At 33.9% G+C, this 12653-nt stretch overlaps 1 protein-coding gene across 1 annotated transcript; it reads right to left on the bottom strand.

Moving 5' to 3' along the window:
• Positions 1-6509: 6509 nt before the first annotated feature.
• LOC107434974 (UPF0481 protein At3g47200-like) lies at positions 6510-7817 on the bottom strand. Its single transcript, XM_060815120.1, has 2 exons — positions 7404-7817; positions 6510-7298 (listed from the first exon to the last, which is right to left on the bottom strand). Exons 1-2 carry the CDS (start codon positions 7815-7817, stop codon positions 6510-6512), a joined length of 1203 nt encoding a protein of 400 aa, XP_060671103.1.
• Between the last annotated feature and the right edge of the window lie 4836 nt (positions 7818-12653).

The following is a 12653-nucleotide window of genomic DNA, read 5'->3' as shown; positions in this document are numbered from 1 at the left end:
AAATTTTATATCAGAAAAAAAATACTTAACACACCACACTATATACCAATGATGCCCTACGATACCCAGCGTCCCGAGCACCGTCCGACGGGAGGTTAAAGAGAGAAACTTGCATACAGTCACTTCGGCGTCTCAACAGTGCCGCTGCTTAAACCGTCAACCCGACCATGGAGGGGGCCGGCTTATAGCCAATATCAAACTTGCCTGCCCTCGGTCCGATGGCAACTCACAGGAGACATTATAACTTGCGCGCTCATCCACATACACAGTACAGAACACCAATACTCTATGAGTGCATCTAAAACAAATAACCATATTATTTTGAAAAAAATAACAATTTTTCCAAAACTTACCGTGGGAATCACACCATTTTTCAAATTCACAATCCCACATTTTTCTTTAATATCTCTAGCATAAATCCATCAATAATAATATACAAATAACTTTTTCCCAAATCATGAAATCAATCAAATAATATTTCAAGGGCATAATTATATAATTTGAAAACACCAAACTTAAACCAATATTTTTCTTGAAATATTTAAAATCGAATGATGCCCAAAAATAATATTAAAATCCAAATACAATTAATTAAATGAAAACATCTTGCTCATGCGTAATAAATTCAATTAAATCACAATAATAATAATTAAGAATTTCTTAATAAACCAAACTTTCATTTAGCATCAATGAGCATATACACATATGTATATATATATATATATAAAATAAAATTTTACCACAGTTATAATTAAATTCCACCACATGAGCATATTTTCTAAATATTAAATTAACACAAAATAAATATAATTAATCACCCCAAAATAGTTTTAAAGGTGGGTCATTCACCTCAAGCACGTGTATCAATCGAGATCCTCTGCAGGATCAACTCCACTATCCACACGTGCACCTAAAATATCCACAATACGCAAAACTAATTATTTTAATATTTTAATCGGGTAACTCCCAAATGGGTACCCGGGGAGCGAACATAAACGACAACCAAAATTTACGAGTGATATATCGAATCGAAGCTTGTGAAACGAGGATTACGAATCTGGTCTCACTTTCTGGAGATCGGACCCGAGGTGGTCGGATTCTCGTCGGAAAGGTGTCGGGTTTTGGATCTTCGGATCTCACAAACCGCTGCGAGTTGGAGGAAACCAACCTTAGATCTGGGTTCAGGGGGTCGAAACTAATGGGAAAGGATGGGCAGTGTAACTGGGAACTCGCCGGAAAGTTGATTTCCCGACGAGCCGCTATGGTCACCGGAACTCGTTGCTGCCAGCAGCGCATCCGGTGGCCACTGGTCGTGATTTTTGGAGGAGATATAGATTGGAGAATGGGTGAATAGATGAGACCAGCAGTGTGGAAAATAGAGGCTGGATCGGGAAGAAATCTGGGTTTGAAGCAATCGATGCCGCCGCAGGAAAAAAGTCTCGATCCGGGCGCATCGACAGTCGGGTGGCTGCAAGATTTGGCTGGCTGGCCAGCCGGTTTTCAAGTGGACTTCAAGGTGGGGTGGCACGTGTATGGAAAGGGGACCGGAAAATGGCGAATCGATGGTGGCCGGTGGTGGTCTTTCCTCTCTCTCTCTTCCCCTCTCTCTTTCTCTCTCTCTCTCTCTCTCTCTCTCTCTCTCTCTCTCTCTCTCTCTCTCTCTCTCTCTCTCTCTCTCTCTCTCTCTCTCTCTCTCTCCGATCACACGGCTCACACACATATTTGAGCCAATAGGAAGCCATCCCATGGGTGCCACTGTGCACTCACGGGAAAGGCTGAGGGCTTGACATGTGGTGCTCATTTTTCACAATAACACCATTTAATTAAAAAATAATATAAAATAATACTGTATCAGAAAAATTTTACGAGTCCCTAACTTTTTAACCTGGTGTCCAAATTAGGTGTGCCGCTAGTTTATAGAATCGTACTGACGAGTACTTTATAACCATACAAGAGTCAAATCAAAATTCTACATAAATAAAAAGTCAAAGTTGGCACCCTTGGACAGATTGGACCGCAACTTGCCTTGCACATAACTTTCAAATGGTAGCTCCGATTTCGATGTGCTTCTCGTCTACAAACTTGGGACGATACGTACTTTGAAATGGTGCCTTGATCAATGCAAAATTCCATCCAGAACAAAAAGTCAAAATTTTGACCGTCTCAGTCAACGGTCAACCTCGATCAACGTGCACAAATTTCGACGTATTTTAGGACGGGGTGTTACAACAACCATAGTAATACGCGTTAAAAGTTCCAAACCAAATGAAAGAAAAATAGAAATAAGCATAAATATTAGGCCAATCCACGAGAGCATGATACATTATTTCCAAAAGTATACAGATTGCACAAGTAATAAAGTGATGAATTAGTATCATTCTCTCGAGAATTATTGTTCAAAACTTTGTTAAGTACCAAAATTATTAATTAATTCTCTTTATCTAGGCAAACTAGTACAAACGTAAATTAGAACTAATATTAACATTAAAGAAACAATATACACAAGGAATGGAAATGACAAAGCTTATGATTCTAAGACTTTTACTTCCCCTCTATCCCTCCTATATTTGATTAATTGGGTTAACAAAAGGCCAAATTCTATCCAATTTCTAGTCTAGAGAGTTTCAAACTTAATCTAATTCTTTTTTTCTTAAGTGAAATTAGAATTTATGAATACCTAACAAATATTAGAAATTCCTACCTAAAATTCCTAATGAATATTTAAAAAGTTATCAGAACCATAATTTTCTAACAGTAACTTAGAATTAGGCTTGTCACCAGTATACAAACGCGTATCGACAAGATCTACACTATGGTATATTGGTAAAACTAAAACTATTGACCAATGAAAAGCCAAACTTAGAACCCACTAACAGTCCAACTAATCAATCCTAGTCAAACCGAATAAAATTTAAATTTAAATTTCTAATTTTGAGACTGATCATCACACCCATTACATATATAAATCGATAATTGGCTAAACTTGTAAAAAATAAATAATATCTATATATATATAAATACGTACCATACATAATAAGAAAATTTTACTTAATATGCATTTAAAATTATTCACTATTTTCAAGATGTATAAGAAAAGGAAATAAGATTTAAAATAAAAATTATTCAATTGATACACATAAATAGAGAGTCAATTAATTGGACAACTAAACAACGGTCTTTTTTACATTTATCAATGGAATATTCCTTCTATTTCGAAACTTCTTTATATGGTGAAAATCTCTATATTGATTATTTTTTTTATTTCTTGATCAAATGGTGATCAATCCCATAATTGTAGATTTCATCTAGCTTGATTGATTTTTTCGTTTATTGATATATATATTATATAGTTAGTAAAATCATTTCACAAAAATAGTATAGAATTCTTTTTAAATTAATAAATATTTAATTATAGATAAAGTAATAAATTATTCATTTATGAATAAATTAGTAATCCTTTAAATGAATAATTTTTTTATAGTCCCATATATATTCATTTAAAAAGGTTTTACTCTATATATATATATATATATATGTATATGTAGACGAAGTAGCAAGAAATATTATTATTTCGGGTTTCTAGAAAGAAGAAAAATGTTTGAATAACCTAAGTTATAGAAGACAAATCTACATGTTCTAATATTAGTCACTTTTGTAATAAAATTAATTTTTTTTTTCCTACTAACTATCAATCCTTTTAGAATATGAAAAATATATTCTGCAGAATTATTAGTGAATGATATTTGGAAAGTAGTGGTATTAATTGTCCATTTGCCTCAATGGAGTTAATCTTAACTAACAGTGTTAGTAGAAGAATGAAAAGAATGGAACACATGATATTAATTGATGAGTTTGCAACCATTTGTTATCATTTAAATGGATGGGCGCAGTACATAAGTGGATAATGTGGTAGGCCTATCCGACCAAATAATTTATCCACAAAAACTCATCAATCAATTTGTGGATAATTTCTTCAAAAAAAAAAAAAAAAAAAAAACTCATCAATCATTTTGTGAGTAGTTTTTGGACTGCATAGTACTTAGACCATGATGAAAAGATATATCTTGAGTCAAAACACTTATGGATCATATCCAAAATATATTTGCAGGCAAAGAATGAAAAAGAAAAAGGTAATATATATATATATATATAAAATATGAAAGTTATAAATTTTCATTTTTATTTTTATAAGCAAGTTTTCCTTTTTGCATTTTTCTTTTTAATAAATACCTTTCATTGACATGAGAAATATAAATTCGTTACTACAAAATCTATATTTAGTAAATAGAATAGAAGTCTAACAATGTCTATGAAAGTCTACTAATGTTCATCAAAATATTTGAAAATGAAAGTTTATGAAAGATTAATCTAAAATTTTATAAAAGTCTTTTATTATTATCAAAATTCATATATAAGTCTAATGAATTTTGCAAAAAGTCAGTCACTAGAAAAAGCCTATAAAAATCTTTTTAAAATATGAGATGCATGGCAATATCTATTTCAAAGTTTGTGAATTTGGAATTTGTAATTATGAAAGACAAAAAGATAAAATATAATTGAAGTCTTAGTTTTCATTAATATCACTTTCATAATCAGAAATTTAATATTACAAACACATGATGAGAAAACAAATATATTTTCTATTTTTTAAGTATTTAAAATGTATATACAAATATATAATTTTTTATTTTACAATGATAAGCGATATCATCTAATTTATATGATGGACAATTATCATCTATTTTAAAATGTAATTCCATAAAATTACACGTGGGATGGTGTCATCCAGACAACATTGTCCACCATACCAAGATTTAAATAGATTCCATAAAAGCTTTTGCCTTGTTTGGTCTTGGAAGGAGATAACTTCGGCATTAAAAAAGATAAAGCCAAAATTAGCTTAAAGATGACCACTTACACTCCTCGTAATCTACTATACAGCCAACCAATGTGTCTCTTATGGAATAAAAATATGTCCAGGATTTGTTGGATATGATGTGATCCTGGGCAAGAATTATATGCAAAACGAATTTTCATACAGATAACACACATATGGATAAATTTGTCAAATTCTCTTTAAAAATATGTTACAAGATTTTCATTAGTTTGTAGTTTGTTAAAATTTTCAGCCAATGTGAAAAACCTAAACATAGGAGTCTACAGGAAAAATAAGAGGAACTCATTGATACTCTTCATTTTGTTTTATTAAATCAATTATGACTTTTAATTAAAACTAGAACTATGCATATGGAAAGTAAATGCATAGCATTTTGTAAATTAAATTGTCATGCCAACAATGACAACTCATTAACTTCTTTAGGATATATTGTGTCTGAACTTAGAAACGTCAATATATCCAAAATTCGAAAACATAGTGACTTTGTTTTTAAGAAGCAAGAAGAGAGTGCTAAATAAATATCTTTTATGTACCTGTAGAAGTAGAGTTCCAAGTCCAAAATCTTAGCAAACCAATCTTCATGGATGGTTAGTTTGAATTTGGCATCTATAGTATCTGTCAAGCAAGCAAATTAAGATTTTATTGTATCAATGTAAAGAAAATTGAATGAATAGAATACTTGTATCAAAATAATGGCTTCTTGTTGTTTCTTTTTTCTTTTTCCTTTTTTGGGATTGTAAGAAACTATATATGTGTGTTACCTCTAGAATTTGCAAATCCTAAGAATTCATTATGTTATGTGAATATGCAAGGTTTATTATATTGTCTCCTTTTTTTTTTTTTTTTTTTTGGGGTGAGAATTTGTCAGGGATGTGTAATCAAATAACTATGAGTCTTTGCGACACTGGTAATATAAGCAATTAAAGGGGCAAGAAAATCCATGCGTTGCCTGCAATATGACATGTGAACTACTAAACAAAGAATGTTACTTTCAGTCTCAGCCTAAATTTGGAACCTTTCTCTAATGCATATGAGAGTGGCATGCGTGCTGGTAATATGTCTCCCCATATATATATATATATATACTTACACATAATTTTCCTCTCGTCAGGGCATTTTGATCTTAATCTGTTTGGGAAACACACACCTATCCACATGGAGATAGGTGTTGTCTTGGATGAGAGAAAAATCTTTACATACAGGAGTACACATATATATATATATATATATATATATATATGCATTTTCCTTTCAAATATTCAAACCATAACAAGCATATGTAGCTGCTATGACTGCTTTAGTCAAACCATTGACATGTTAAGATAAAGATAATACTATATATTCATGGATGCTAAGAGTTGATTCAGAGTCAAACTGTTTCAACTCCAATAAAGATGATTAAGTGTAGTTGAAGCCCTTCAGGAAGAGTTGTTACAACAAACCACCAAATCTAGTTCTCCTCCTTGCAATGTATACCATGCAAGAAGAAGCTAGCTGGCTGCCAATATTTTTATTTAATAAAATATGCATCAAACAACATCATAAAGTGAAGAATAATAATTAGACGAAGAAGAGGAGAAGCCAAATCCAAAATCCATATACGTACATATTATCATTGTTCGAGCTGCATTGCTGCAAGATAAGTCTGAGTGACGGTGAGCATCGGGAGTAAAAGGGAACCAAATAATGCAAAAAGAGTCCAAGGGTTTTTGAAATGGACGCGGTGAAATTCTTCCATCCATATCTTGAACTTGCTCTCACAATGCTTTTGAATTCCATGCTTAGCTGCATCATAAATATGGGGATTTGGGACCAAATTGCTTGCTATGTTGTTGAAGAGATCTGCAACATCTTGGTCGGTTCCCAAGCAATTGACGATGATGTTCTGGGACCTGAGGATTATCACATTGTCAGCATTGTCAATGAGTGAGTCCATGAAACACATATAAGAGGTGACGAGACCCCGCATGTCCGCCGAGTTTGTATGGCTCGATTCCAAACCCATCAAGTTGAGCAGCAGGGATTTGGTGGAGGCATCTATGCGTATTGGAGGATGTGTGAGCACTCCCCAGACAAATAGACGAGATTCAAACTTCATATCACTAAAACTACCTGTTTTGTTGGGTCTGAAATGGATTCCCATAGACTTGAGCACCCTGGCTAGATGATAAGAATACCAATCAAAGGCTGTTTTGTTGGGGCCGAACAGGATTCCTATACACTTGAGCACCCTGGCTGGATAACGAGAGAACCAGACGTCAGGCTTGCCTCTCAGAACATTGGTCTCTGATTTTTTAGCTTTTCGGCCATGGATAGTAGGTTTTTGTATCACCTCGAGAAGATGAAGAGGAGAGTTATCTTTTGGCGATGACCCGTAGGCAAACTCAATAGCATTAATGAACTGCCATGGTTTGACTGGAAGTCTTCGACAGAGAGTGATGAACTTTTCAATCTTCTTTTTTCAGTCTTTTTCATCATCTTTGCCCTTTATTAAATTTTTGAGGACAATGCAAGGGAGTTGGTTCTCTAACAAGAACAAGTCTCGCTTGAAATTAGCTGTCATGTTAGTATGATACCCCTCTTCTTCCATCGGCAAGCACATGATTATGAACTCCAGAATGAAGCAACCATCAAGAAACATCATTTTTGTGAATGCCTTATCATCCATATTATTCAATATTTCCTTATCATAGAATCCTCTTGCTTCACTGGCCGCATCTTTGACTATCTCGTATAAATCAGAACTTCTCTTGTATAAATCAGAAACCCCAAGTCCTGGAAAACGGCCACAATATCGCAATGCCATTTCAGTCTTGAGGTTCTCAACTTCTTGGAGGTGAGGTTTCTCATGGTGATAAGGACCGACGGAAACCACATGAGGATCAAAGCAATCATTATTTTTGTCAAGATTACGCAGCATCTTTGAAACCTTTGGTATCTTGGGCCATTCTGCTTGTTGGTTGCTTATTAAAGTTGAAGATTTGTATTTACTGAATATTTCATCAAAACCCTTGACATCATGTAACACCCCGTCCCAAAGTACAACGAAAATTTCCAACTTTGATCGAGGTTGACCGTTGACTGTTGACCCTTGACTTTGACCGTTGACCGTTGACCGAAGGGGTCAAAAGTTGACTTTTTTGACTCGGATGGAATTTTAGGTTGACTGAGGTACCGTTACGAAGTACACATTGGCACGAGTTCGTAGACTAGTAGCACGTTGCAAACGGAGCTACAGTTTAAAAGTTATGAGCAAAACAAGTTGAGGTCCAAACTGTTCAAGGGGTGCCGAAGTTGACTTTTTATTCATGCAAAGTTGAGCTTTGACTCATGCATGGTTGTGAAGTACTCGTCGATATGAGTCCGTAGACTAGCGGCATGTCCGATTTGGACTTGTGGTTTGAAAGTTATGGACCTGTAAAATTTTTTCAAATACAATATTATTTTAATATTATTTTTAAATATGTGAACAGTATGCCACGTGTGACTTAATAAAAGGTGCCATGTGTCACAATGGTGAGATGCCACATGTCAACTATGGCTAAGTACCATATTATTTTATTATTATTTTATACCATAATATTATTATTTTATTATTTAATTATTTCTTTTATTTTCTTTTTATTTTCTTTTTCTTTCTTTTTTTCTTTTTTTTCTTTTCCCCCATGTGGGAAAACACCCCAGCCCCCCGCCCCCCGAAGCTTTCTTCTTCTTCTTCCTTCTTCCTCCTTCTTCTTCCTTTCCTTTCCTTTCTTCCTCTCGGGCCCTTGCCGTTTCTCCTTTTCCGGCCACCGGATGGCCACAAGCGCCGGCTACCGGTGAAGCCCAGTTCCCAGCAATCCCGACCTCCAAATTTCCCGGCCAGACGCCGCCCGACGCACCCAGATCGGGCCGATGAAGTTGGCGGTGGCGGGTTGAGTTTTTCCCGCGATTCTCGCCGTTTCCGGCCAACCCAGTCCGATCTTCCATCCCTTTCCCTCTATTTTGGGTCCTCTAAGTTCAAATATGGTCTCCAATTGTTTAAATTCAAAGTGATTCGAGAGTTATGAGGAGGTGAAGTTCGGCCGGTACTTCCTGAGCAAATTCCGGCCACCACCGGCGGAATTGGGGTTAATAGAGGCCGGTAATGCGATCCTCGTTCCAGAAGCTTTGATTCGGTATATTATTCGTTAATTTTGGTTAACGTTTGTGTTAAACCCCCTGGGTACCGGATATTATTTATCCGCATAAAATATTAATTTATTTGAGATGTGTAATATTGTTGTTCTAGGAACACGTGTACGTTGTGGAATTGATCCCATCAAGGATCTTGGGTTAATTGCGTGCTCCAGGTGAGTGACCCACCTTCAAAATTATTTTGGGTGATTAATTATATATTTTGTGTGAATTAATTATTTGGAAATTATGTTTGATGTGTTGAATATTTAGTAAATTTATATTTGGAATTTTGATGCCAAAATTGAATGGAATTAAATATTTGTGCATCATAAATTATTTTGGTTTTAAGGAATCTGAGATTTTGGCAATTATTATCAAATTTCATTGTTGGAATATTTCATAATTAAATATTTGATAAATATGTTTTATGTATTTGTTATTGAGAGGAATTGATATTTAAAAGTAATATTATTTGATTTATTGCGAAATTTATTTGTGAATTTATTTTGATTAATAAAAAATGCATTTATAAAAATTTATGCGTTGTGGAATTATTTTATGGTATTGAGGATTTGTGGAATTAAATTATATATGAAATTCATGTGGTTTTAATATTAATTTTTGGGCATGATTTGATTTTAAATATTTCAAGGAAATATTGGTTTAAGTTTGGTGGTTTCAAATTGTATAATTATGCCTTGGAATATTAATTGATTGATTTTATGATTTGGTGAAAAAAGTAATTGTATATTATTATCGGTGGATTTATGCTGGTGTTATCTAAGAAAAATGTGGGAAGGTGAATTTGAAAAATGGTATAATTCCCACGGTGAATTTTGGTAAATTTGGTATTTTAATAAAATTTGGTTATTTATTTTAGACGCACTTATATAGTACTGTGTTCTGTACTGTATATGTGGATGAACGTGCAAGTTATAATATCTCCCGTGAGTTACCATTGGACCGAGGGTAGTCAAGTTTTATATAGTGCACATAAGCCGCCCCCCTCCATGGCCGGAATGATAGTTTAAGCAGTGGCGCTGTCGGGACGCCGAAGAGACCGTATGCAAGTTTCTCTCTTTAACCTCCCGTCGGACGGTGCTCGGGACGCTGGGTATTGGAGGGCATCACTAATATATAGTATGGTGCGTCAAGTATAAATTTTCAGATAGAAAATTTAAGCCCTAAAGGTTTTAAAATCGTATTTAAATTAAATGCATTTAATTTGTTTTATCATCTATTTATAATTATTTAAATTATATTTTCGATGCTGTTTATCTTAATTTATTTAATTCAAATTTTATGATTTATATATTGAATTCTTCTTTTATGTTATATTTCCTTCATGCAAGTGTTCTAAATTTATTTATTATATTTTATTTCATTTTATTTATATTTGGATTATTTAATTATTATTTATTAAATTAACGATTCCTTGATTTTGAGGCATACAAATAACGGGTTTTGCGAAAATGTTTTAAAAGGGGAACCTTTCCAACGGAGTGAATAGTGAGGGTTTTGAGAGAAAATATTATTTTCAAAGAATTAGTATTTATTATTTATTTATTTATTTAATTGTTTGGTATTGATTAATTAAATTCCTTTTATTGTTATATTATTAATATTAAAAGTGTACAGTAGATAGGGTCACTCATTGAGATGATTAGCATCTCATATTTTTAAATTTCATTCCCTTAGGTGCAAACAGTGGTAGACGTTCTCCCGGAGCGAACCTAATCTCCGTCGCTGTCGTAATTCGAGAAATTATCTTTGTCTTCATTTATTTCAATTGTAATATTTCTTTCATCTTATTGTATAATTTCTATACTTAATAGTACCTTATGAAGCTCTGTATACTGTCTTGGACATTTATGTATTAATTATGCACTGATTTCTATTATTTATTTGAAGTGCTGCAAATATGTGGAATTAAATTGTAGTATTGTGGGAAGAATAAGGGGATGTGTATAGAAGTGTGTTTTCAGTGCAGGAAATTTGTGGTAAGTCCAACCCTTAGGGGAGGTTCTGCCGGATTTTCCGTTGGAGGATCCGGTAGGGTTTCCCTGGGATCAGGGCTTATCTAGGGTTCCGGTAAGGGATTTTGGACAGGTCCTGACAATTGGTATCAGAGAATAGGTTCTTATAATCCTAAGGGACTGTGCATTGCTGTACAGTCCATCCATAAATTTCTCCTTTTTGTAATCGCGCCTAAGTATTTTTATCTCTAAACTCTTGTTTATTTCTTCAGAATTTGCTACGATGCGTAGGCGGGACACATGTGGTACTCGAGAACGCTCGGCTGAAAGTTCTGGGAGTAGATCGAGCCTTAGAAATCTTGTCTCTCAACTAACTCGAGCCTTAGGGAGTTCAAGCTCTAGTAATCATTCCGTGGACCAGGCTCGACGATTGGGAGCCGTGAATTTCGATGGAAGCCAAGGTCCAGCTGCAGCTATGAATTGGCTATCCAACATGGAGAAAATCCTAGAAGAAGGGATGCAGTGCCCCGACGAAGATATGGTTAGGATCTCCGGTTTTATGTTAGAAGAAGACACCTGGAACTGGTGGAAGGTGGAAAAGACTCGTAGGAGGCATACAGGAGAGAGTTTAAGGAGCTGCGGCAGGGGAACATGACTGTTTCCGAGTACGAGAGAAAGTTTCGGGAACTATCCGAATTCTGCATGCACATGATTCCTGATGACCATACTAAGAAGGTGAGGTTTATATATGGTGCTCGGGACGCTGGGTATCAGAGGGCATCACTGGTATATAGTGTGGTGCGTCAAGTATAAATTTTCAGATAGAAATTTCAAGCCCTAAAGGCTTTAAAATCGTATTTAAATTAAATATATTTAATTTGTTTTATCATCTATTTATAATTATTTAAATTATATTTTGATGCTGTTATCTTAATTTATTTAATCAAATTATATGAATTATATATTGAATTTTTTCCTTTATGTTATATTTCTTTCATGCAAGTATTTCAAATTTATTTTGTTATATTTCATTACATTTTATTCATATTTGGACTATTTAATTATTTATTAAATTAATTATTACTTGATTTGTGGGGCATAAAATATTGGATTTATTTTTGTTCTTATGCCAAATTTCTTTAATATAAGTATTATTTATGATTTTATTTATGGTATCCAATGATGCCTTATTCTATTTTTCCATTATAAATTTGGATCCTTAAATTCTTGTATTTTTTTCGAAATTTAGTTAACTAATTGTTTCCTTGGTTTTCGGGGAATCAAATAATGGGTTTTGCGAAAATATTTTAAAAGGGGAACCTTTCCAATGGAGTGAATAGTGAGGGTTTTGAGAGAAAAGATTATTTTCAATTAATTATTAATTATTTACTTACTTATTTATTCTTAATTAAACAACTGTACTATAATTATCGTTGCTTTATAATTGTACAGTTGATAGGGTAACTCACTAAAATGATTAGCATCTCATATTTTTAAATTCTGTTCCCCGAGTTACAAGGATTGGGAGACGCTGATCGTCCGGGGCAAGCCCGACGTCTCAGTTCATTGCCGAAAGTCTAAGAAGCATTTCTTCCCTTTTTTCCTCTTCATCTTGTATTGCT

This window comes from Ziziphus jujuba, chromosome 2 (assembly GCF_031755915.1).
Source record: "Ziziphus jujuba cultivar Dongzao chromosome 2, ASM3175591v1".
Lineage (NCBI taxonomy): Eukaryota > Viridiplantae > Streptophyta > Magnoliopsida > Rosales > Rhamnaceae > Ziziphus > Ziziphus jujuba.
The sequence above is the reverse complement of the archived record's forward strand: the minus strand, read 5'-3'. Positions and strand labels throughout refer to the sequence as shown.